Genomic DNA, 27,468 nt, shown 5'->3' with positions numbered 1-27,468 from the left:
ATGTATATTTATAGAAATTTTAGAATAGAATTACATTGATCGCGTTAATCGTTCGCATGGCGATTATTAAAATGCTATAATCGCTATGATTGATAATTAAAAACGATATAATATTTTTACATTATTATGACTTTATTTTGTTGTAATTCTATTTACAGAGTTTCCATTTATGTTCCTCAATCGTCTTCTACGTTGCAACAATTCGCTGCTTGGTTGACAGGAAAAAGACCTGAATTAATTGATCCAGCCATATTGGCCAGTGGTAGTGGACGAGAATGTGAGTGAATTTTTAATTTATATTACATAATTTAAATAATAAATATAAATAACTTTAACTCGTGCAATAATTGAAAATAAATATGATATATCCGGTATTAAACAATCGACAAAATTTTAAATCGTTAATCGTAATAAAAATTCGAAAAAATAACGCTAAAAATAATTATTTTTGTTTCAAGTACATAATAAAAGAAAGAGATAGCGAATAAAAATTTGTTTAATGATAATGTTATTCACATAGTGTATTAATAAACATATAAGAATTTTTTCAAGAGATAAGCGATAGATTGATCGTAGATTCGACAAATATTTTTGATTATTACAGTGACTCGCATGAAGGTTCAAGGACACGTTATCTTGACCTTTAACGTCGTACTGAAAGATTTTCTGAAATTGGGCTACAACAATGGAGAAAATAAAGGAAAATGAGCAATATTTTTTTTTCGTTTCTTTTTTCTTCTTTTTTTCTATTAACGCATCTCATCTGACATTTCCGTCTCACTTTATTTTATTTTTCTCGCCATAAATTTTCATTAAATTCTACTTGTACACTTATAATATCTGTCTGAATTCAATTCGAAGTTACGCTTTGATCTGTCTATATGTTCGTACTAAATGAAACGCTATATGGTTGTGCCGTTCTATTGTTATTTTCTTATTTTTAGACTTTGATCTTTTTCATGGATATGACTTCTTAATAATTTTCAATTCAATTTCATCATTTTGATTTCTATTGAAAAATGTAACTGTTTTCGCACGATGTAATTAATTTGAATAAAAGGGATCACTAATTTCTAAGAGATCAAAATTCCATAATTCGTTATAAAAGTAATAGCTACAACAATTTTAACCGTTTGCGTACCAGAGGGTTTTGACAAAACATGATTGAAAAACGCCGAGGAGCGCGATAGCGCTCCTTCGATTACGTATCGAAAAAAGCCGAAGAGCGCGATAGCGCTTGTCATGTTCAATGCGGTAAACAACGGGGCCGCGCTTTTCGTGTTTGTTTCTTTTATACCAAATTCAGTTATGAATGAAAATATATATATATATATATATATATATATATATATATATATATTCTATTAATTTAGAATAGGTAACAACAAAATACAAATTTGTTTACTGACAGCGATGCGACGTACATGCGTCTGAAAGGCTGAGAGCGTTTCAACAAATTTCGGATGGGCCGTCAGTTGTCTGTTTTGGCCAAATGCCTTGGGTTTTTTCGATACAAAATCTGAAGAGCGCGAAAGTGGCCCGTGGTACGCAAACGGTTAACAAAGAAATAGGATTATATATAGAAATATAATGGTCCCTTGTTATTTCGGTGAAGGTAAATTGGCACGTAGTCATGCAAAATTTCTTCATTAATATTCATATACTGGATGTTAAGTAAAACATAACCGGTTATGGTACTTTAACATTACACTTATGGTTTCCTAAAAAAAGTTCTTAAGGCAAAACGACCCGGTTATTATCGTATATCACAATGACATTTTGACAAAACTAGGAAGTGCCATGATAACGTGGAATTAAACGAAATTATTATTGAGACTGCAGGAAACTAGGAAATTACTCTCATGGGACATTTGCTATCTTACCTCTCAATGTTCATTTCTTTACATTTGCATATGGGTATAATGCATATGAATGAGGAGGATGAAATATGAGAGAGATAAGCGTTCATTGAAGTTTATTATGATACATTTTTTAGAATGGTATAGTATTAGAAAAATCGTAGGTTTTCTGGTTCTATTTTTCTTTCCTCTATGAGTTTCTTTCGTGACTTTAATAAATTGAATACTACAGGTATAACTATTGATCGATACTCGATTTGGCAGGCTTTTTTCTTGTGTTCTTTTTTTTTCTTTTTTTTTTTTTTTATTTAAAACATTATTAAAATTTTTTTTACGATTTTTAGAAGACTAAAAGTTTGCTTTTAATAAGAATAAAGTCTAATATAAAAATATGATAATGAAATTTCTTGCATATTTTATTTATTAAGAAGTTATGAAAGGTATTAGATGAATATATCGATTTGTACAAGATTAATACGCAGCAATTGACATTTTAATCAATTTTATTTAGAAAAAATAGAATACATGTATAAATACATAAATACATACATATATATCGATTGAACGACTAAGGAATATACCATTCAGTAAATAGAAGAATGATATGAAAAGATATCGTATTCGATTTTTTTCATGATTTATCGTACTTCACAAGTTACTAGTTTATATAACGATCATTTATATATTATCGTCTACGATGGAATGTCAATTTTTTTTTTAATTTATCAGCAGATAAGAGAGTTGACTTAAGTTAATTACTATAATATTTTTTGCAAAAGACTTAAATATCTGTGCATAGTTTGCAAAAGTTTCACATTCGAATTTCCATTTCAATTACGATTTCAAAGATTGAAATGTACGATACTTTGATGTATCTCACGAACGTACATATGTGTGTATATATTTATGTATGTGTGATTCGTGATCAACTAAAATGAACAAGCTTTTCGTTTCGCGATTTCGTCCTTATCAAAGGCGACATTGTATTAAATTCAAATAGTGAGCTTATAATAACAGTAATACGCTTTTCGACTTTCGAACTGCAAGAAGTGTAACGCATAACGTTGTAACTAATGAAGCAAACATTGTTAATGAGGAAGGTAGATTTTGAATCAAGTTTAAAGAAAGGAAAAAAAGTAAATAAAGATGAGAAATATTTGTTTAGCTAAAAGAAAGAATAATAATGTTATTTCAATATTTATATAATTTTAGAATACTTCTCCAAAATTCCTCCTAATTAATTAATTAATTAATTAATTAATTAATTAATTAATTAATTATCCTATCAAAGATATTTCAGATTGATATTTTTATTTCGAAAGAAAATACCATTACATATATCTATATTAATGCTTAGAAGCTTAGAATGTTCACGCACGCGTTGCTCTAATAAAAATTGCTGTAATTGTAAAATTCGTTGTATTTTTTATTTTATTCGTAATTTTTAAATTTATAATAATAACTAAAATTATTGTACTCATAAGACGATCCAAGATAGCAGAATTATGTGTTTTGATATGACTTTGATATTATTACATTGAAATAAGCCATACTAATTTGAGTCATTATTAGTGTTTCAATTTTAATGACACTTTTTAAACAATTAAGAAAGGCTTTTTTATTTCTTTAAATTTTATTTCTAACTTTCATATAAAAATTATACACGAAGCATTATTATGAGAATTATATTTGGTTGTTGAAATGAATCTGAATATGTTAATGGATTTCTTTTATTTATGACTATTAAGCGGTATCCAGAATATGAATGCCTCTTGCTGGTATAAATTCTTTGCAATTATCTCAAGCTCTACAGTATTTATTCGATCCCTGAAAAAAATGATTTATTCTTTAAATGAGTTTAAAAAATAAAGTTAAACGTACTGCACGCGAAAAAAACTACATAAATCTATATATCCAACTAATACTTAAATATTTCTTATAATTTCTTATTAAAACAAAAAAAAACAAAAAGAAAGAAAGTATAGATGAATTACGAATGTTTCCCATAAGTCTGATAATATTTACTATTGGCATCGAATGACAAAATATTACTTAGCCCTACTTGTAGGTGGTCTTACAGTATTGATAATAATTACAGCAATTATGTCGTATATGGAATATCAATACTTTAAACAAAATCTATTGTCAGGTATCATGCGAAAAAAAAAATGAGAACAATAGATTTGTTCAGTATTCTTTATTTTTATTTCGATAAGAATATTTTTCTATGCATTCATTAAGACTATTATTTTCTATTAATATTAAGAGCATGTTTTTTTAGCCATCCAAAAAACAAAGTAAAGATCATTACAACTGTTACTAGAATATATATATGTCGAAGGATGTAAAATATCGTAATATCGTATATATCTTAGTAGCATCGTTTATCATAACTTTTGCAATTAAGTTTTGCACCAAAATTTATGGCTTATGTTTCTATTCGTAGAAAGTCATGTGAATAATATGTATATTACAGTGAAATAAGTTATATTTTATTTTCACAAATATGCAATTACAATGAATTTATTATTATATATAATATATATACGTACATATATTGTACAATTTTCAGGTCACGGTTTACATAATATACAAATATTTTCCAAGTTTTGTTACTAATACAAAATAGGATCTGAAAGATTGATACAAATCTATATTCAAGCGATAAGATCGCTCTTCGTAATAATTAATTGGAAATATTTAATTTTAGTCGATAGTTAAGCGATTACCCGTTCATAATGCCTTAGTATTTATATATACTTGTACATATATACACACACACATATATATATATATATACACACACATATTATATCTATTTATTTAAAATAACGATTAAATGCCAATGTAAGAAATAATTCTAGCCGGAGATCTGCCGCCAGCGCCATTCTCCATGCGGAATGATCTTATCATAGAGAAATTACCATAATCATTTATTGTCTAATAGTATTAAATTATTAATTAGGACTATATTTTTACATAACAATACTGACTCAGTTATAACAATCAAGATAACACAGTAATTCGTTCGGTCCTTCGAAGAAAGTTTAAATCTTTTTCGATATATCGTTTCTCCCTTGGGACATTATTCTCTAATCTTGAAGACTAAGTTTCGTTGATTCGACGAAAGTTCGTAAATAAAAAAGTCTATATATAGTAACGTTCCAGCGATTCTATAGCATAACTAATACGAAAATACAATAAATAATCCGTCGAACGATTAACACTTATCTTGGCGTTTATATACATACGTGCACGCGTGGGTATATATTAACAATACATATTATATATAATAAGATACATAAAACTTTATATTAATTCTATTTTTTATCTTTATATAAGTTCTATATATCTATATTAACAATAGATATATATAGAACTTTACATTCCAAAATGTATTCGATACGTCTCTTAACAATCCTAATTTCTTTGTAATTTTAATAAAAACGTCTTTCTATTGCGTTAACTTTGATATCTTTTTTGTTATAATTATTATTAATATTACTCGGGAAAAGTATTGAATGTAGTTATACAAAATTTTTTCCCTTTTATATTTATTTATTTATTTATTTTTTTTTTAAGTAGGATAGAATACGTTTAAATGCGATTTGGTAACTTTGCTCTTCTATTTCGCTTATGGACTAGATTCATTGGCAAAATCACGTTTGGCACAGCATCCAGTCGTTCTACAAAGAAATTAAATAATATTATTATCGTTAGAGTTTCGGAAGTATTTTATTTATTTTATGCTTTGTGAATATATAAATTTATATATCTTGCGATCATTTTCATCATCTATAAAAGGAAAGGTTCAAGAATAATATTATTCGTATAAAGAAAAGTAAGGCAAGAATATTAAGAAAGATAACTCCGACATAAATCTCAGGTATATCTATAATTACTTTCGCGAAAAAAAAAAGAGAGAAAGACTAAATCGTGATTGGAAAGAGAGATCCAAATTTACTAAGATTTTTTTTTGTATCGTACCTCATAAAGAATAATTTAGGATGAAATTTATCTCATATAAATTTATTCCAAAGTTCCGCCTAGGACGTGAATTGTTTTTTACAAAATTTCATTTTCTTTAATACACTTCAATTCAATGATTTTCAAATATATTCAAATTATTTTTAATAATTTAAATGAACGTTATAAACTATTTTTGATTTTTTTGCCCGTGAGCAATCTAATAAATAAATATTCTTATATTTACCTTTATTATTCTACATTATTGTTAAGGTCATTTGGATTATTATTGCTAACACTGTTGTTCAATTTTGCTTGGTAGAATGTTTTTATGAATTCAAAAACAATGCCGTTCGTCCATCCAAAGCCTTCTTGAACATTATATTCGCCACCACCGCCTCCTTTACCTGGCGAAGTAGCATCATACTGCAAATCAAATGTAAATATGATAAATAATTAGTAAGCCCAAAGCAAATACAACCGATTGAGTTTAATAATTAAGTCGAACTTGAGACACTGCCACGATGCTATGTCACCCGGAGTTATATCTATAGAGAACCTGTTCTCATAAGACATGCACCCCATTTACCTCGTCTAATTCCATATTAAAGGGAAGCCGAATGAACTCGACCGATCGAAATAGACGCTTGAATACTAATCTTTGTAAATTCTACAGGAAAAAAGCATAAAGAGAGAGAGAGAGAGAGAGTTAGTGATGATAATAAATTTCTACGAATCCTTTGCCTTAAGGATAATTATTATGTCATTCTGCATCATGAGAAAGAGAGATGTATTGAAATATTAAATAGTATAATATGATTTAATATTATACTATTTAATATTATATTAATATTGATATTTTTGTTTATAGCAAAACAATGCCACCGGTTAGATGTATAAACAGTTACAAAAAGATTTTATTTTTTAATGGAGAATATCATTATCAGACATGAAATGGATAAAGAAGAAAAAGTTCGTAAGAATTTGGTTTTCTTTTTATGATCTCTCAGTTGGTAGGTCGAAGGACTCGACATAGTAGGACAGATGATTTCGCGGCTTTGTTGAAAATGTCGATTTAAAATTTTTAATCTAGCACACAGACGAAGCACTAACTTGACTTTATACCCAACGTAATACCCGGACTTATTCGTACTTTTCTCGTTGACGGGTTGAGGCGATGACACAGTCGTAAAAAAAAGTCGAGAAACGTCAATTCGCACATTCGAATATTCATTTTCTGTAGATAATCGAGATTTTTCATTTCGAAGTTAATTCGTAGAAGTCACGATGCTTTGTCTTTCTCTTTTTCTCTCTCTCCCTCTCTCTCTCTCTCTATTTATCTATCTGTCTATCTTATTTCAATATTTATATTTGATTATTCAAATTCATTTACATTTTGTGGACGAAAGAGAATAATTACTATTTCATAATTATACTTCAATTCATACAAATCTGACGGTGACGTTATAAAGCTTCTGAAAACAGCTATACACACATACATATATATGCACAGAAAGTGAATATAGATAATGTAAGTACATTAAATGACCCATATTATATACATACAAATATAAAGCTTTTTTCGATTTATCGGTTAAAAAGTCATATATAATGGCTATTGAAAGAGATGGACTTTCAAATAAAAAAAAAGAAAAAGAAAAAAAAAAAAGAAAAAAGAGAGAAGAAACTAGAATTTTTATAACTGTAAAAATTCTTCTCGTTTTGCTGCCTCGGCAATTTTACGATGGTAGTATCGTGCGATATTGGTGCTTTATTCTTGGATGAATTTCCGAGGAAATGGAAAATGGCCAGTTTCGATAGATCAACTTTTCAGTATTCTTTTCGTTCGTTCGATAGAACGAAAAAACGAACGAACGAACGAATGAACGAATGAACGAACGAATGAATGAACAAACGATTCAGCATTTTAACGCGAGAAATAGTAAATTCCTTCGCGTTCGGGAATACCTTTCCGTATTTCATTCGTAGAGAAGGACCTGACACTTTAAAACGAAGATTATAAAGCTTTAAGGATATTCAAAGATTTAAGTGTATAGAATGTTTTATTATTTAGGTCGAATAGATGTCAAATTTTTCTATTTTTTTACGTCCTCGATCGTTATATTCCTTTTTCTCTTCTTTTTTTTTTTAATAATATAATTTGAATTCAAATAATCCTAATTTAATTAATTATTTTCACTTCATTTAATTTCATTCTTAATTATAATTAATTAGTTAAATTAGCATTAATTTTTTTTCTCTCTTAAATATTAATTGTTTGGTATTTCTCTCTCTCTCTCTCTCTCTCTCTCTTTCTCTCTCTCTCTCTCTCTCTTTTTCTTTACTTTTAAAAACATCATTTATATGCCATCATCAAATTTCTTTAACATACTTTGAAATATTTTTGACGAAACAATGCGACCATTTGCGATAAACAACACAAGAGATCCTTAAATATAATAAAACTTCAAAAAGATCTTTAAAAATGCAATAAAAATTCAATGTTACTTTTGCATTGCTACCATTGATCCTTTACAACCCAAAGTTTTTTTCCAAATGCAAAGACGATTTAGACTACTCTTGACATTTTTTCTCGTTTAACGATATTATCCTTATTACTGATAATGTCAGGACGCTTTGGGATTCAACGGAAAAACTTTGCTTGTTAGAAGGACGACGATTGTTAGAAATTCATTCACGGATAATGCTCTCTCTACAACTTCTGACAATGGAGAGGATCAGAGGATCATTTAATAATTCGTTCTGCCTTCTGACTATGAATATCTTTGCTTTTTTTCCGAAGAAAAGAGATAGATTATTTATTTTTCTGAATGAAGCTTTATAACATTCTATTCGATTGAAATGATTTATTGTTCGCGTTTCTTACTAAATCAAACTTGAAGACAGAAAAAAAGTTAGATTACAGAAATATCAAAAAAAAAAAAAAGGAATGAGAAGAAAGACACAAAGAGAGAGTGAGAGAAAGAGAGAGAGAGAGAGAGAGAGAGAGAGAGAGAGAGAGAGAGAGAGAGAGAAAGATTGAGATCTTGTGATTTCAATAGAAATAAAAATTTATGTTACGATGAAAAATGAAACTCCTTTCATCAGTTTCCCTTTGAAAAATCATCATTCGTTACGTAATCAATAAGATGAATGATTTACCTACTATCGAAACCTACAAATATATATATATATATATATATATATATAATTTTTTTTTTTCTTTCATTAAAATCCAAAGAAGAACTCTAATGTGAAATTCAGACGGACTTTGAGAAATTCTTACATAAACGTGAGAATAAAAAATTCTCTCTCTCTCTCTTTCTCTCTCTCGTACGAGTTCATGCAAATATACTTTGGTTATCCTTCTTTGTGGTTCAATACGAGAATTTTAATTAAACCGTTGATATTCATTCAACGTTCGTTTACTGAACTGAATGGATTGTTAATTTCCGTCAACGAATCACCGTTAACTTCCCAACGCGATTGATTTTCTTTTTCGTCTTATCGCAATGTCTTTCTTCTCGATTATCTTATCTTTTCATCCTTTTTTATATTCTTTTCTCTCTCTTTCTCTCTTTCTTTCTTTCCCTTTTTCTTTTTACTTCCATTCATAGAACTTTTGAATATGCAATCCTTCTTCATCCGTGAATTCTGATTCAAACTACTATCAATTTCTATTCTTCGCTTCTTGATAAACAGAATAGAAAAGTTTTTCGCGCGAAAAATAAAACGTGAAAAAAATAAAAAATTGTTTCGGAATTTGAACACGTTTCTACATGGAATGAATAGTCGCGATAATAATAAAACTGAAACAACCCGATTGAAAATTTTAATACATTTTTCGATGTGTATGGGTGTGTATATTATTATTATCACCTTAATATCCATTCCAGGTCGTTTGCGTTTTATTCTCGTTCTCGTTACGTATATATTTAAGTTCAGCGATTCATAAAAGAGTCGTCTTAGTTTCACGTTCGTTTACAGTTAACCATCTACTTAGTATATAGTGTATTTACGTACAATAAGCATTAAAAGTATTTTTACGTTTTTTAAAAGCAAATAATTTTACTAAGTATAAACGAAGTGTCTTGAAATTATGAATAGATATAAGAAAATTTTAAGGTTTATAAACTGTCGTTATGACTTCTTTTGACAATATTAACAAATTAATCCTTAATAAATAAAGCATTATTTTGTTAATTTCGAGGTTGTATCTACAAAATGATTATTTACGATTTTGATAATAAGACTTCACGATGTAATATTCCTGAATCCAGATATTTACAATTTTAGAATATTATATCCTTCAAAAAAAAAAAAGAGGAAAAAAGAAAGAAAAAGGGAAAATAGTTGGAATAAAAATTCCGCCTTAAGAAGTGTAAAAGTGGATTACTTTCAAGAGTCACTGTGTAACTATAACTCGAAGAATATTAATTTTCATTCGGTTATTGATTATGGCACAGAAAGAAATATCTTCTTTTAGTGTTCTTTGTATCGTATCGGTAAACCGTATTTTTCCTGTATTTAATCATCGTGCAAAGAGCGTCCTTTTGGAGTCAAGCTTGTCTTATTTTATACCCTTACGTCTTTTCCCGTTCATCGAATTTACCAAGAACGCGGCGTTTCTGTCTCGAGATTCGAAAATCGACTTGGCGAACTTTTTGATCGTATCATCAAAACTTTCATCGATAAAAGTAATATTCCTATTTGGTAAGCCTTACGGAATATCTTTTTCCATTTGAGAACTTGTTCGTTTGATGTAGATCGAGACTGGTACATACCCTTATACATATATATATATATATATATAGGTACATACGTATTATATATCTATGTACAAAATGTACGGAGCGAAAGTTGTGTTGAAAGTTGTGATAAATGGAATTAGATAGAATTAGAAACGTAGGGGACATTTCTAAAAGGAATTATCGACTTATCTGGCCTGAATACAATCGAGAAAGAAAGAGAATAAGTGTCTTTCATATTTTGTACAATTCGAAAGAAATAAAGAAAAATGTGATCTATAAAGAAGGGAATTCGTATTGTATGCTACTCTTGTCCGATCCTTTACAACACAATCATTCTTCTCGTTTCTTCTTAAGATATCATGACGTTATTCTAACATTAGTTGACCCAAGAACAAAGCTGGGTTTACGAACAATCGGGTTCCATCGCAAATAAATCAGAGGACTCATAGCATTATCCTTCGAAATATCTTTTCATCGATGGACCGAGTTAACACGAGTTAGGGAATGAAGGAGAGAGAGAATATACAGAATAGTGTGACGATACGGACCCTTCAACGTTTATACAAACTTCATCTAATCTGGTCGATTAAAAATTCCTTCTCTGTAAATCCCAAAAATAATGCTTTTAACGCTTCGTATCCTCTTATTCATTTCATTTGCTATTCTAAGAATTTTCGGAACGGTGAGCACTTTAATTTGCAAGGTCGACTAAATTAACATCTTCTTTATATCTTAAAGTGTATTCATAAAATTTGATAATATTAACGAAATATTTCGGCTTGATGAAAAAAAAGAAGAAAGAAAGATAAAAAACACGAATAGATCTATTGCAGTTTAAGCTATTATATCGAGTAACTTGTATAAAAAAATTTGCTAAAAATTATCTATTCCTTTGGCTTTACATACATTACTAAAGAATTTTTTGTATTAAAATGTTAAAACGTGTACTCAAATATTCCATTGAAATAGCTTACCTTTTCGAACATCTTTCCAGTAGCTTCATAGCCAATATAATTTGATTCGAGCCACTCAAGAGCAAAATCCAAGCTAACTTCAACAACTTCTTTAATGTTAGTTCGATATAATCCTTGAATGATTATTGATTGTAAGGGTGGCCACGCGTTAGGGAAATCCCATTGTTCACCAGTTTGATTCAGAGATGTTGGAGTTCCGCCTATATAGACGATAAAATAAATTGATTACGTAATATGTATTAATTTCAATGCATTTTGGACTCGACGATGGTAATAAATTCTAGATGATAATAAAACCTACCAAAGTACGAATTAATTTTCATTTTTTTCAAATAAGATATGACATTAAGTGCGATCTCTCTGACATTACTAGTATTGTAACTTAATGTGTATAAAGGTGTCAGGTTGGTAGGATAAAAGGATGTCCTATGACGGTGATTCTTCATATTATAATCCATCCAAATTTTAAATTCGTCGTTCCACAAGACCTCGTTGATACCTTCTTGAAATTGTTCTGCTATCTTTAGATAATATGAGATTTTCTACGAAACAATTATCATGACAAAGTTATGTTTTCAATCGTGAAGTTATTCCTCGATCATACGGACAAATGCAAACTTACTTGTGTGTTATTCATTCTGGTGTGAAATTCGACAAGAATATGAGCATTTCTTTGAAGAAAGCTATTCAAATCAACTGGTATAATGTTCTTTGTATTGATATCGATCAAATTGTTTGATTCTTTTCCATCTGGCCCAATAAACCATCTTCCTGAAAAGTCCCAACCACTTTCAGCGCCGGCTTTCAAATTGTTGTAAAGAGAATGTTGCTTATCGACATCCGACAATTTTTGTGCCAATTTGTAATCTTCCCTGAAATTAGTAAGTCATTTATTAATAAGATAAGTTGATATTATCGTGATCTTCAAAAAAAAAAAAAAAAAAAGAATATCGTTACGTTACGTTAATAAAATCCTGATTGAGGAATAAGTAAAATATATTCATCTTTTTTTCATTTATTTAAAATGAATATTTTGAGATATTAAAAATGATCTATTCTTGTAAAAGGAATTTCATCTTTATGATCGTCTAGGTAAAGGAGTTGTTTCAAACTATCGTGCACAGTTAATTTATTATGAAAGGAAAAGAATATTTCATTTTGATAGTTTCTCAATTAAGTTTGAAATGGATCAAATGCAATTGTATAGTTATCAAATGATTTTGTGATCTTCATTTCCTTGTGAAACGTATCGAACCTCAACAAGATTCGTAATATTTCGACAAATAATGAAAATATAAAAAATTTCAACCGATTTGATGCTTTATAGTATTATAGTAATTTTTTTACTATATTGCTTTATAGAAATTCTGTTTTTCTTTTTTGTTTATATTATGTAAATAATTATATTAAAATTTAAATGAAATTTTGTATACCACCGTATCTTTAACGTTATTCAACAATGTACGTACTTATATTAATTTTCATAAATATCATTTAAAAATTTTATTTTATTATTAGTAATATTAAATGGATATTTATTGAAAGGAACCGAATATATTGAATCTGCATTGAAACAAAATATTTAAATTTTAATGTACTTGTAACTTTCTGGACGTGGTCCTTTGCTGTGAACGTTGTAATGGGCCATACTATAAATTTTTCCATTTTTCTTCACATTAGTCATCTTGTATTTCATCCAATAATCGAACTCTTTCTCTAAGGTCCCTATAACGTCATTCAAATACTCATAATCTTGCGTATATTCCAGATATAGCTTGACCTGTGACGGAAAATAGACAAGAGGAATGATTAGAATGTTAAGGAGGAATACGAAGAAGAAATGAATTAAAACTTTTTCAAAATCTTGATAGCAAGTTTGTGAAAATATAATATTCGTGAAATTAATGCTTGAAAATAAACGATTTTCACTCGGGTTATATTAAGGGTATATCCTACTTGAAGATCTTTAACAAGTTCATCTTCCTTCTAAGTTTAACGAATATTTTCCTTAAAAGCCAAGGGCAAAGAAAAGAGAAAGAGAGAAAGAGAAAGGAAGTATAGTAAATAAAGAAAAAGAAAAAAATCAATGAGAACTTATGAAAAGAATTTCTTTCAAAAGAATTTTCTATCTTGAAATTATTTTATTCTTTAATTGATACCATAATTCATCATACACGGCTTTCAAATATTTGGAATAGTTAAAAAAGAATCGATCAATATATTTGATTAAAATTGAATTGTAAATATAGATTAATCATTGTCTAAACGATAATTTGATCATTAAAATCAAAAGATCAAGCTCAATAAAAAGTAATACATGTACACTCGCGTATTCCATATACATACATGTATAATTCAAAATTATATTTAAGGACCGTTGAGACTTACCATGGGAATTAACAATGGGGGATGACTTCTCATGAGATAGTAGATACGACCACCGTTAGGTATGAATCCGAATTTGTCGACCATCGATAAAAAGTTGTTTATCATTCCTCTGGCAGTATCTTTCATTCCGCATATTAATAATCCTTCGATTACCCAATAACTGTCCCAATAGTAGAACTCTGTTAAAAAAATTATTTTTAATATTGAAAATCTCTTTGAATCAAATCTTTTTTGTTTCAAAATTTATTTCTCACACAATACTACTTTTAAATGTTCGCGAATACATCAAAATAGTGTTTAAAATGTCAGATATTATAACGTGCAATTTGTTAATGTATTTCATAATGACAGTTAATACTTGTTAAGTTTACTTATTAAATTATCGGATTAAATAGTTGTTAGATAAGTATTTTACTTCTTTTCCTTTTTTCTTTTTTTTTTGTTTTACCTTTGAATCGACCACCCGGTACTATGAACGGATTATCCACGTAAATGAGACTATGTCTGTCTGGATGTTTAGCCACTATTGGTTTTATCTTCCTCGCCAATTTCTTCCATATTTCGTTTAATTCCTTCGCCCACTTTCGTAGATTAGGATCCTCGATGGTCTTCAAAAACGGAGGATTTTCTTGCCAATCCGATAACGTGTAGTTATCGAGCTCATCTTCTGTCGAGAAATTATCCAAGACGAATTGAGCAACTTGGGAACGATTCGGTTGATTATTTGTTTCCTCCATTAATTTCTTGAAGCTGAAAGATAGTTAGTCTATGTTAAATACTTAGTATATTATATCTATCTTCAAAATCGATAAAACGCTTCGTTTGTTAATTATGAAATTATGATGGAATGTAAAAGTTAAATTGCTGTGAGAGTTGTGTAACTTAAGAATCGTTATATTGAATAACATGCGATTGACGTAACAAGAAAAAGAAACTGACATAATGAATTGCACAGCTGATACTGTTTATTCATCTGATGTGAGTTAATGATCAGTGGACATCCATTAGGCGTATAATTGCGATCCATTTAACAAATTTATTAACGATCAATTTGTAAAATTCTCTTTTTTTTTTCTTCTTCTATTTTTTACTGCATAGGACGAAGTCGTTTGGAAATTTTTATTTCGAACATTATACAGAATCTTCTCTCGTAAGATGTTTCACTGATTACAGCGATCTAAGATACAATTTGAATATCTTTTAGACGAGATATTTTGTCCCTCGTAGAACGCGAGTACTTACGTTTGCATTATTTCGCGACAATAAAAAGCAGCTGGTGGAAACACATATCTCTTACATCGATGAAAATGTGAATGTCGATTGTTCAAAGGAAAATTTAAATCATTTTCGATAATAACTTAAGAAAAATTTATCTCTAAAAATATTAAATCTAATTTTTATTACAATGAAAAATATCCACGTTCAATTAAAAAAAAAAAGTATATTTATTAATAATAATAATTGATATATATATATAAAAATAGAATGGAGTTACTTACTTAGCAAGTGTTATTTGCGGGTCGTCCTTCTGATACAAATCGACGAAGGTTTTACTATCATTGAAGATCTCCGCCAATTGTACGGTTCTTAAAAGATCCCCTTGACAATAGATCTGGCTGTAAGTTGAAAGAAAAAATAAAAATTATGTAGCGGAATGGATAAAGTTACTATCGTCTTTTGCCTTTTGATCGATTTTCATCGATACGAAACCCTTTTTTTTTTTTTTTTTTTTTTTTTCTCTCTTTTTTTTTCTTTTTTTTTTTTTTTTTTTTTTTTTTTTTTTTAAGTCTTATCAATAAAAACCGGGACGTGATTTCAATATGGTAACTATCGGAGAGTGGAAAAATGTCAGATTTCTGCGACAGCTAAGGGAATAAATATGTGGTTTGAGAATCTTTTTAATAAGATGTCAAATAAAAGAGAACGAGAAAGCTTATTTTTCTTTTTCTCCTTTTTTTTTTTTTTTTTTTTTTGGGGGAGAAACGGAAAAGATACGATCATACTTTTTGATATTATATTAAGATAGGAGGTGGATCGAAAAGTTTGAATTTGATTTAAAATAAATGAAAAAACATGTTTGGTTCGTGGGTCCGAACTAAACCAGGATCTTTATGAGTCTTGTTTTTACAATTTTTATTTCTCGCTTTTTTTTACTTTGTAATATGGGGACATTGGTTTTAGAAATATGGTTTAAATTTTCGTTTACTCTTCGGACATATTTCTAAATTCTCGAGGATACGAGCTGTAATAAAAGTGATCCTCGAATGGACTTTAGAGAATCTCTTATGTCATGAACTTTGAGAAGGAAGGTAAGATAGAAAAAGAAAAAGATTTTTCTGTTTTGCCATTGGCGAACTAAACGAAGTAGCCAATCAAAGCTTTCAAGTGCCTTGGGAATTACCTTCGGACTAATCTACCTTCTTGGATCTTTCTTTTCATTGGAGAAACTTCGTTTTATCGTAAAAAATGTAATTTCTGATGTACATTCAGAAGTGGGATCTCTTTTACTCCTTCTATTTCTAATATTTTCAAAGAGTATTAAGAGAATTAAAATCAAAGGATTTCATCGAATGCTACTATATATATATATATATAACGATACTACAATAAAATAGATGAAATCGAAGAATATTGAATTTCATTGAATTTCTTTCAAGAATTAGATATTTGAAAAACTTCTTGAAATCAATGGAAAATAATCTATAAGTGATATAATTCCTGGTTTGAAAGTTCGTTAAGAAATTTTCATAGTTACATTTGATTATAAAAGAAAAAACTAATCAAATTCAGGCAATTTATTTTATATTCTTTTGTCATAAAATAATTAGTATATGATATGGATCTTATGCGACGACATAGCTCGCGTTCTTAGATGACAAATAAATTTTCTTTCGTTATTTTTCTTTCGTCCTATTTCTCTCTCTCTCTCTCTCTCTCTCTCTCTCTTTCTCTCTCTATCTCTTTTTCTCTCTCTTTCTTCTTCGAATTTTATTCTTTAGTCTATCGCGATAAAAAAAAAAAAGATGATGATGTCAACCTCGGGATCGTTCCACCAAGTTCATGCTCGTCTTGATGAAGCAAGAAAAAAAAGAAAAAAAAAAAAAAAAAGAAATGAAAAGGAAAAAGAAAATCTTGCGGTACATTGACCTGTCATCCTCAGTCATGAAATTTTTATTACTAACCACCACTATTGCTACGATTCGTTTTATTCCTTTCTAAAATTTCTATCTACGAAAATCCTTTGAGATTTCTACTATATAATAGCATTGATGGAGCGCGAAAATCGTGCTAGACGGATATAATATTAAGAAATGCTCTTTTATACTCGACGCGTTAGATAAATCATACAATTTCGAGTGATCCAGTCTCTTTTCTTTTCTTTTTTTTTTTTTTTTTTTTTTTTTTTATGTGAAGAGTATCTTATATGTGCGTGTATGTGACTGCGTATACATATTTAGATATATATGTATATTTATTTAATGAATTCATATTCACTTTAAAAAGGAAATTAATTAGAAAATTCTTGTATGATGGTACTGAATAATATGTAAAAGATTTCAGAAATTTTTATTTTTAATAACTTGAAATCTTAAAGTTTGCGTTGCATAAATTATGTTTTATAATGATCGAAGCTTTATTATTCATTACGGTTCATTTTATAGTTTTATGTTGTTCCGATCTATAATCATTTATAATTTTTCTAAATTATCCTCCTCTTTTTATTTAAACAGCATATTTTATCAAACCTTATCGGATAAAATTATAAACTCTGTTTCAATTTAATTTAGTATAACGATATCGTTAACAGTATCGGATAGCGTAAAAATTTCTATGATAAAATGCATTTACATTGTCCATGTACATACGCATTATCAAAGTGTTACATCAAATGCAAATAAAATCCGATTGTCCATGATTTCTTTAACAAATAACGTTCGTTCCATGCGATAATCGGAAAATGTCAACATACGTATCGATCTGTTTTGCTACGTTTATTCCTTTTCCGTAGTCCCTATATACAGTAAACTTAATTTGCATATTTCGTATTACCTAAATTCTTTTTTTTTTTTTTTTTTTAAATAAAAATTGCATTGTAAGAATTTATAATTATCATATTCCGATAACATATTTCACAGTTACAGTCGATCGAGGTCAGCGATAAATTCTACCAATAACTTTTTCTATTGATTTCTGTTACAACGTTACATCGTTGTTGCAAAGCGTTAAAAAACATACATGTTTGAGAAATGACATATTTATGACAGTTAAACGATATAGAAAAATTCCATCGATTTTCAAATACTATATCGTGTATATAGATATAGAATTTCTTATACTAATCTGAAAGTTAATTAATTAAGCCTACTGATATATTATACTCTTTAATTAATATCGTTAATTCGTCTAACAATAAAACATTACAATGTTATAATAAAGATATATTTGTTTTTATATTTGTCGTTATTTAAAAAAATTTCGAAGAAAAATATTTAAATGAATCAATCAATGTGTTATTCTAAAACATTTTTATATCATCAAAAGCAACAGAAATATTTTAAGTATTCAAGTTAAAAAGTTAACATCCTATATATGCATATACACACACATATATAGTATATAATATAACTATAATGGATTTAATGATAACTGGCAAACTGTCACAAATCAATAATCTTTTTAAATCAACTATTCTTGATTCAAAGATTTTTTCAACAGTAGACGTCGGTCACCACGAATAAATATAAATAAAAAACTTGTCGATCGAAAACCAATTTTTACTCTTTCTTCTCTCGGGTATCCAAATAAAACGTAGATATATCTTCGTTAGATAAATTTGATTTGGTTGATCGAGTGAGATCGGGTAACGCGTCGGACATGAAAAGAAACATTATTAAGAGAGAGATTAAATATTTACGAATATAAGAGAAGAAAAAAAAATTGATTGATAGGTACGTATCGAAATCAGAATTATTCGAATTTTACGATTCGAATCATATGTCTGATACATAATGTCGCAACATAATGTCTCTTCATCAACGATGTATCGATATCTTCGTTCAAGATTGAACTATATTGAGGTTTCATGGGTCAATTGAGGAGCCAATCGTGTACGGTTATCTCTTCTTTGTGTTTTCTCTCTCTTTCTTTCTTTCTTTCTTTCTTTCTCTTCATTTCTTATTTCAGCAAATATCATCCCACCAAACTCAAGTATCATATATACAATGCATGTACATATATATATGTATATGTCGTATATATGTGCCGGTTAAAGAGAAAGCTCATCGTCAATACTTTTCACTCTTTTTCCTTCTCACTTCGAACTACATCGTACCAATACTCCTTATATCCGTACAACTGCAGGAACGTTTCGTCTTCGAGGAAACTTTATCGTCCTTCGTCTTCGTATTTTTCTACTATGAGAAAATCGTAGGTTATCTTCGTGGACTCCTACAACTTGGAAAGTAGAATCAAAATAGACCCACATAAATCTTCCACTTCTATTTCGAATATTTTCAGAAATGCAAACCAAACAACAAAAATATCGACGATAATTTTTTTTCAGCAATTGACATTACCGAATCGTTTGAAAACGATTATTGTTGCACTTAAGCGTTCCCATGTAAAATGAGATAAGAGATAATATTATTTAACTTATTTTAATGTTTTCTTAATGTTTAACATATTTCGTAGTCGTTTTAGACGTAACAGAGATAAATTAAATGAAAATTCAAGAAGACTATCCTTTATCTCCTTGAGAAAAATTATTCAATGAAATCGTACTTTCTTAGAATTTTATTGTCGTCTGCTTATTTATAAAAAGGAATTAATTTTGGTATTGATTCATAAAAAATTAATTATTTTCTTACGATATAATAAGATATCGACCAGATTCGTTATATTTAGAAATCGTTCTATACGTAAATAATAATGAACTCTCTTGACCGGCAGGTCAATTAAATTTGACAAATGAAAAATTCACAAGCTCTAAAATATTTTGACCCGATAAAAAAGTTTTACGGACAAAGGTTTACGGATCAAACATTTTATTTCTTTACTTTCTTTTCTTTTTTTTTTTTTTTTTATTAGGTAGGTCTGCACAATGCAGTCGAACGATTAATTTTGCTTTTAACTATTTCTTTTTTCTCTTCTTTTTTTTTCTTTTTTTTTTTTTCAATAACCGTTTGCAATAATTAAAAGAACGATCGATACAAATGTACTTCTGTTACAGTTTGGAATAGAGTCAGCTTTAATTTGGTGATATTATTGATAAATAATACTAACCGTCGAATCGCAATCCCGAAAATTCATGTCAAACTCTAACGTAATTCGATTCGTTCGTCCGTAGTTGCTTTCATAATACCGATTTATCAAGTATTTCGTGTTAATGAGAGCCATAAATAATGCAAGAAAGATAATTCATCTATCGTCAAAAACATTTATCCTGCATCACATTGTACATTAAACGGTATAATAACAATTTTTAATACTATTAGATGGTAAATCAATTAAATCGAATTTAATAATTATCGTGATATCATAAATAAATGGATATTAAATATCAAAGCGATGAGACGTGATAAGGGGATATATAAATGCTAAAATTAATTATATATATCCATGTATTTTATATATCTGGAAGATGAAAAATGTATTTATTTATTAATGATAGCCTTCTTATAAATAAATGATCTTGAATGAAATGTTTTCATTAAATTCATATGTTAATATGTAATGGAAACATTCAAATCCGATGTGAGTAGAATATATTTTTAATTAAAAACAACAAGTTTTTTGTTTAATACTGACGGATATTCTGATTAGAAGTAACCTACTAATGACAGATAAAATTAAAAGCATTGATAACTTTTACCACAAACAATCACTTCATATTCGATACGATATGATAACATAGTACTATCGTAATACTTGAAAAAGATAAACTTTAGTCGTTCCGATCGACAATACTTTTTCATTGAGTATCATACAGCGCCAACAGTATACAGTCCACCAACAAAAATGCTTCCTTCATGCTCATAAAACAAGTCTTTATGGAGACATTATACCGGCTTAAACCAGCCCTACTTCATTGCAAATTTCACCCCTTGGGTATCGTGACAAACTTTCTACCCCCGAGAAGGACGATTTTTCTCCTTTTGTTCGATGTCACTAGTTAAAAGAGAAAGTGGAATGGACTGAATTACTCTTAAATTAGCTTAGATCTTATCCTTCTAGAAGAAAAAAAAATTACTCTCTAGAGTATTTTTATCATGTTCCATTTAATTTATCTCCGTAACTATGTAAATTATTATAATTTTTATTATCGAAAACGTTTAAATCTATTATCGATTTTATATCGGGAATTTATTTGAATGTTTTATTTAAAATTATATTCTCTTTTATTTACGTTCCTTGATGGGTAAGCACGAATCGAACGTTATTATAAATTTATTTATATTTTCCGTCAATAAGGTGCTAAAATAGATAATAGAAAATTTTTATTACGAAGCACGAAGCATTCGAGATTTGCGATAATTTTTTTTACAGGCGTAATACGATTGGATTATAAAAAATTTAATTACGGACGTTTTATAATAAAAAAAAAAAAAAAGACATGATTTTGACCGACTAATCAATTTCATATTGTTTCGTTTCGGGAACGAATTTATCTAAGGAAAGTCCTTTTTACTAAGAGTTGTTTAATCTTCTTTCTTTATCTTTTCCTCAAAAAATGAAGAAAATTGAGATTTCACGATAACGGGAAACTACGGGATAATACTAAAATAATACTATATTTACTCTCTAATAATTTACTATTTTTTTCTTCGATGAAAAACGTGAAAGAATACAAATGTATTAATTCGACATATTTCAATAAATAAATTCATCTAAGTGGACCTACAAAAATTCATTGACAAATTTTTATTTTCCGTGATGTATGTTAGTAATTATTTTTTAAATACAATTTCCGAATATTCTTTCATAGAAGCTACGAAGCATCAAAAGATACAACATTGAAGAAATATAAATCCAAAATAATGGATCTACAAATATTCTCTGGTTAATTACAATAGAAGAGAGAAAGATACAGTTCGTTAATTATCTTAAGAAAAATTCTATTCTTTAAGAAAATAGAATAATTTTTAATAAAAAAACTCTAAAGTTTTGTTTGAAATTATACCTCTCTTCAAATATTTATGACTTACATTATATTGTTATATAATACATTCTTCGTGAGTTTATAGATTAATAAAACAGTAATAAACAATGAAATTGTACAATTTTACAATTTAATAAGGAGCATTGTATGCATAGAGGTGCGTCAAATAGAATTCGTGTCATGCCGATGATAAATATCTCCATAATTACCTATGATTTCAGTGAAAGGTCATTGTTGTTGCCTCGCAGCTCGTTTCAAGAGTTTCAACTAATACGAATGAACGGCACGTAATAACCTCGGTTTCTATTTGATTCGCTATGCTCTGTACTTTCAATATTTCTAGGAACTCCTATCATATCGTTTAGTTAAATTATTAGATATTAAATATAAAATTGAAAAAAAAAGAGAAAGTATAAACCACATTATATTCGGTGAAGTTTATTATTTAATTAAAACAAAAGTATAAATTGTTAACTGTTTATAGAACAAAATTCATATCGATTAATTCTCATATTATAGCAATTGATATAAAGAAATTTTCGAAAAAGATCGAAAAAGATAATAAAACTAAATGATTATTATTATAACAATTTTCTTTTATCTTTTAAAAGACAAAATAAATTTTTATGAATTTTCAAATATATCATGATAGCGGGCTCAAATAGAAAAATTTCAAATAGAAAATCTCTGAAAAGAGAAATTTAAGACATTATTATGTCGATGAGATAATCGTTTGAAGACGATTCAAGTCAATATATATATAACATATATAATATATAATATATATATATATATATATATATATGTGTGTGCGTGTGTGTGTGTATAGGGAATTGTAAAATAGATAACACGGGAAGGAAAACGAATCATGAGTCGATGGATGTGGGACCTTTCGGATGTGCTCGTTTTCTTTCCCTTCTTTCTCTCGATGTGTCCAATTCCACATATGTTCCGATGATAAGGCTTATCCCAACTCGTATGGATAACGTTTACCAATGTTACTCATTTATTCTTTGTCACCAATGGAAATCGACATGCATAAAACGTAATCTATCGGATCAAACACGTCTATATATAAAATATATATGTATATATATTTTTTTTGATACGATTTATGCCTATATTCTGGCATGTAAGAAAAGATACAAAAAAATAAAAGGAGAAGAATAAAGAAGAAGAGAAAGAATGACAACCGGTAACTATATAAATTCTGGAATCTAATGAGACAATCATTATTATCTCTAATTGCCATCGATCAATGGATATTACGAAAGAAACGATCTCTGAATTGCAAATTCGTGCAAACTTGGCATGTTTCGATTTCCTCTCGATACAAGCAACGTTATCGACGATGACTAGCAACGTTATCAATGACAAATCCACCGCGATGTAATTTCGTTCAGAATTCTATGATTACGAGAAAATAGCCAATTATGAAATCGTTTGAAAAATCTTTTGTAACGTCAATCAATTGTTATTTCACGTATTTCTTTGTTTGTATTTTTTTTTTGTTTTCTTTTCTTTTCACACAAAGCTTCTTCACGATTTTATTTGATTTTAAAATGTTTTTCGGTGGATCGAATAAAACAATGGAATTAAAAATAAAAATCCACTTTATGTGTACTTATATAAAAATTTCTATAAGTATACAGATATGTAATCGAATTATATACTTTGATGAAGATTTAACAGGTTTTAAACACCAAATTAAAGACGAATCAAGGACTTCTTATCGTGATAAAATCGCCGCCAATTTTTTAAACCTTTTTAGACAATTATATTTTCTTTCTTCTCTTTTCCGTTGAGTAGCATAACAGTGTCTTAATTCAATCATTATTTTCGCATGTATCCGAAGATAATTATTTTCATGTATTCGATGATAACATCGATAAACTACGTCTTTTACAGAATATCTTTGTTTTTCATTCTCTTCCAACATTATAATTTTTCAAATATGTAAAAGCATCATAGAATTATTTCAAAAATTAGATACTATCGTGCAAAATGATTATAGAAAGAGTTCGATTGGTAATAATTTTATAGATATATTGATACGATCTAAAATATTAAATTAAAAAATTTTTATGAAGATTTGAAATATTGGGGAATAAGTAAATAATAATAATCAGAAATTGATAATATTTATGATATTACATACGTCACGTCGAAGTAAACGACTTTGAATCGATCAAATGAAAAGTAAATAACAATAACCTTATTTCGTTAAAAAAAAAAGCAGAGAAGAAAAGTTCTTTCTTCGATTGAAACGATTAGTTATCAAAGATAAAAGAAAAAAAAAAAAAATACATAATTTTTACAAAATTATCGATTAATCAGAAGCGATAAGAGTATCATCAAATGGAAGAAAAAATAGTTATGTAGCATAATAAGTATCTTTGAATTTTCTGTTTTATTTCTTCTCGTCTATTTGTTATCATTATCTTTGAAGCGATAAGAAACAATTACATATTTATTATCGTTTGATTAGAATGTATATACTCAAAGCGATCAATGAACAAATCATTAAAGAAATCATGGACGTTTGTTTTAATGTCATGGTCAAAGAATATCATAATATCATCTTCAATCATTTCTTTGATTACTAGTTTGTATTTTCTTGTTATATTTACAAAAATTTTCCTGCTCGAAATTATTTTTGAAATTATTGGATAACTAGTAACGAAAAACAAGAAACAGGAAAACAAAGTCAAATATTTATGGATACAAATTATATTAAAAATTACTGCAGATAGACGAATTTTGTAACTTATTTTTATAATTTAGCCAGTCAAACGATCACGCAATAAGAATTGAAATATTTGTATGATCAATGAAAATTGCATACAAAATCACGGCTATATATATATATATAAAACTGCAGGATTATCCTTAAGCTTATCATCAACTTTAATTCTATGAAAAACATTTCGTGATAAAGGTGTTATAAGATAATGAATAATTTCTTTTTTTTTTTCTATCTCAAGTTGTTACGCTATCTGCATTTATTTATTATCTTTTTATAAGAAAATAATAAAGTGAAAATGTATCTTGTTATGTGATGATATACTTATCTTGAAAGTATAAACAAGATTAGATTTATGAATCCATTACTACTCTTTCTTTTCAAAATTACAAATCATAAGAAAATATGAGAATAGAATTTCAAATAAATTTTTTTTTTTCAATTGCAGAGTAATATAATTTTTGTATATATATGTATGTCTGACAAAAAGAATCAAAATATATGCATTGGACTGTCCATTACTAACTGAACGAGTTTAAACGTAAATAGTGAAAACTCCAATCGCATATTCATATAATTTCCAACATTTCGTAGACAAAGTAAACGCTAACATTAACATTTACAGTTTTTAATGGTATTCTAGCGAGCAATTTAACAACGTTCGACTTTTATCGCATTAACGACTCAAGGAATGCGAGAAGTTGCATAGAAAAAAGAAACATTTTCTATAATTCGATTTATATCGCTGTCTTGCCGGAATGAGACGAATTTGGGTATAGCGTTTTTACAACTATCAAAATGGAAAGGCAAACGTGGATCTTGAGTTATATAAGGCAAAATAAATAAAAAAACCAACGAAACTTGCTTTTTTACATTCGAACTTGTAGAAAGAAAGAATAGATTCGATTCGATAGATCGATAGATAGAAGATTTAAAGAGGATCGATCAATAAGTTATGAGAAAACGAAAGATAAGGACAAATTGTAAAATACAAAGTAACTTCATTAAATGTCTCGTTATAATCGGCATTGGATTCAATGTGATAGAAATATAAATCTAAATTATAGAGAGACCTTTACGATCTCCTTTCGCTCACCTGGTACAGAGGTCCGGGCTGTTGTTCTCCCTCTTAATGGAAGCTGCGCTGCCCGAAGCAGCAATTACAGCCAAAATCAAAAGAATTCCAATCGCCATCTCTACGTTTTTTTTCTCTTTTTCTTTTCTTTTTTTATTTATCTCTCTCTCTCTCTCTCTTTTTCTCTTTTTCTTCACTTGACGATAATAATCGATAGAATGTTGTAACAAATTAGAATTTAGCTTTTTTACGAGGATTTATGGGCACGCGAAGCCCCCTTAGTCGCGAGACCGACCGATCCGCGCCGAGCAACGATCGGTCAATCGACTGACACACCGGCTATTACTACGACATATACGCTCGAGTTAGACAGAGAAAGAAAAGGACATCCGCTCTCCGACCGTAGTTTCTTGCTCTTTCACTCTTCTCTCTCTTTCTTTCTCCCTCCCTCTGTTTCTCTCTCTCCCTTCCTCTCTTTTTCTCTTTCTCTCTCTCTCTTTCTTTCTCGTGCTTACGAGCTCCGAGAACAACAGCCTTCTAATGATTATTGTAACTCGATAAGAGTAGTAATATTTTCTCTGTCTTTCTTTTTAAGAAAGAAGATATAAGTACATTTTCTATCTCTTTCTTTTTCTTATCTCTTTCGCCTTCGAACTCTTTATCTTCGTTATAACTCTTTATCTTTTTCTCCCTCTCCTTCTCCCTTTCTTTTTTTCTTTTTCACTTCTATGCGGATACAATTATTTAATTTTCTCTCTGTCTATTTCGCTCTATCGATGGATACGAACTCGTGCGTACCTATTTCACTCGACTTGAACGTAGCAGGATAAGTGGTTATATACTCGACATTTCCTTCGCGCGGCGATAAGGACTTATCGTTGATTGGTCAACACTAGGATTCTCCTCGATGCTTATTGGTCAACGATTATAATTTTCAGGTGAACTTTATCATTCCGCGAAACGCACCATATGCCTATTCCTCTTTCGTCTCGATTCTTTCGTTTGATCGATGTGACTTGATAAAAATGATTAAGATGTATTTGCTCGCTCGTGGAATTTTCAAGGAGAAACATCGATTAAAATGTATTAAGATTATATTCATGTAACTGATAAGCACGATCTTCTTTAGAACATAGTTCTCAAGGAGTATGCGCTTCTTTCGTTTTAATTATATTGTTAAATAAAATTTTGAACATAACGGGTACTTTTTTACGTTATTCTCGAAATTATATAAATCGTGATTCCCTTATTTTATGCTAAATATAATTACATCGTAAAAAAATTTTTTTATTACTATTCTTCAAGACTCTTTTTGATATATTTGATAAGCTGAAAACGGTTGTACATATTATTTTGATAAATTCACGTGAAAGTTATTTATCAACATTAAATTATTTATTTTATTATCAACGTCTATTTGAAAAATACGTGAATTACATGACACTGTCTATACTTTTGATACTCATAAATTTTTATCTCTTATAAATTTAATTGGCAATATTTGCAACATATTCAATAGAAAAATTACAGATTATCTGCTTATTTCGATCTACA

The 27,468-nt window shown here is 28.6% G+C and overlaps 2 protein-coding genes across 4 annotated transcripts in view; one reads left to right on the top strand and one right to left on the bottom strand.

Annotated features, from left to right (window-relative positions):
* LOC124948715 (B9 domain-containing protein 1) overlaps positions 1–27,468 on the top strand; it is a 104,020-nt gene that overhangs the window by 1,619 nt on the left and 74,933 nt on the right. For 2 of the 3 annotated variants that reach the window (XM_047492737.1, XM_047492738.1), the window contains exon 4: positions 159–277. In XM_047492737.1, the coding sequence (XP_047348693.1) occupies positions 159–277 (119 nt within the window). Of the gene's footprint in view, positions 1–158; positions 278–604; positions 5,450–27,468 lie in introns of those variants that run through there. The other variant, XM_047492736.1, reaches the window with a different exon arrangement.
* LOC124948714 (trehalase-like) lies at positions 4,367–26,738 on the bottom strand. Its single transcript, XM_047492735.1, has 10 exons — positions 25,936–26,738; positions 15,438–15,554; positions 14,387–14,688; positions 13,939–14,117; positions 13,149–13,330; positions 12,173–12,422; positions 11,852–12,092; positions 11,551–11,750; positions 6,073–6,251; positions 4,367–5,545 (listed from the first exon to the last, which is right to left on the bottom strand). Exons 1-9 carry the CDS (start codon positions 26,031–26,033, stop codon positions 6,078–6,080), a joined length of 1,743 nt encoding a protein of 580 aa, XP_047348691.1. The 5' UTR covers positions 26,034–26,738; the 3' UTR covers positions 4,367–5,545; positions 6,073–6,077.

Source organism: Vespa velutina, chromosome 4 (genome assembly GCF_912470025.1).
Source record: "Vespa velutina chromosome 4, iVesVel2.1, whole genome shotgun sequence".
Taxonomy (NCBI): Eukaryota; Metazoa; Arthropoda; class Insecta; order Hymenoptera; family Vespidae; genus Vespa; species Vespa velutina.
The sequence above is the reverse complement of the archived record's forward strand: the minus strand, read 5'-3'. Positions and strand labels throughout refer to the sequence as shown.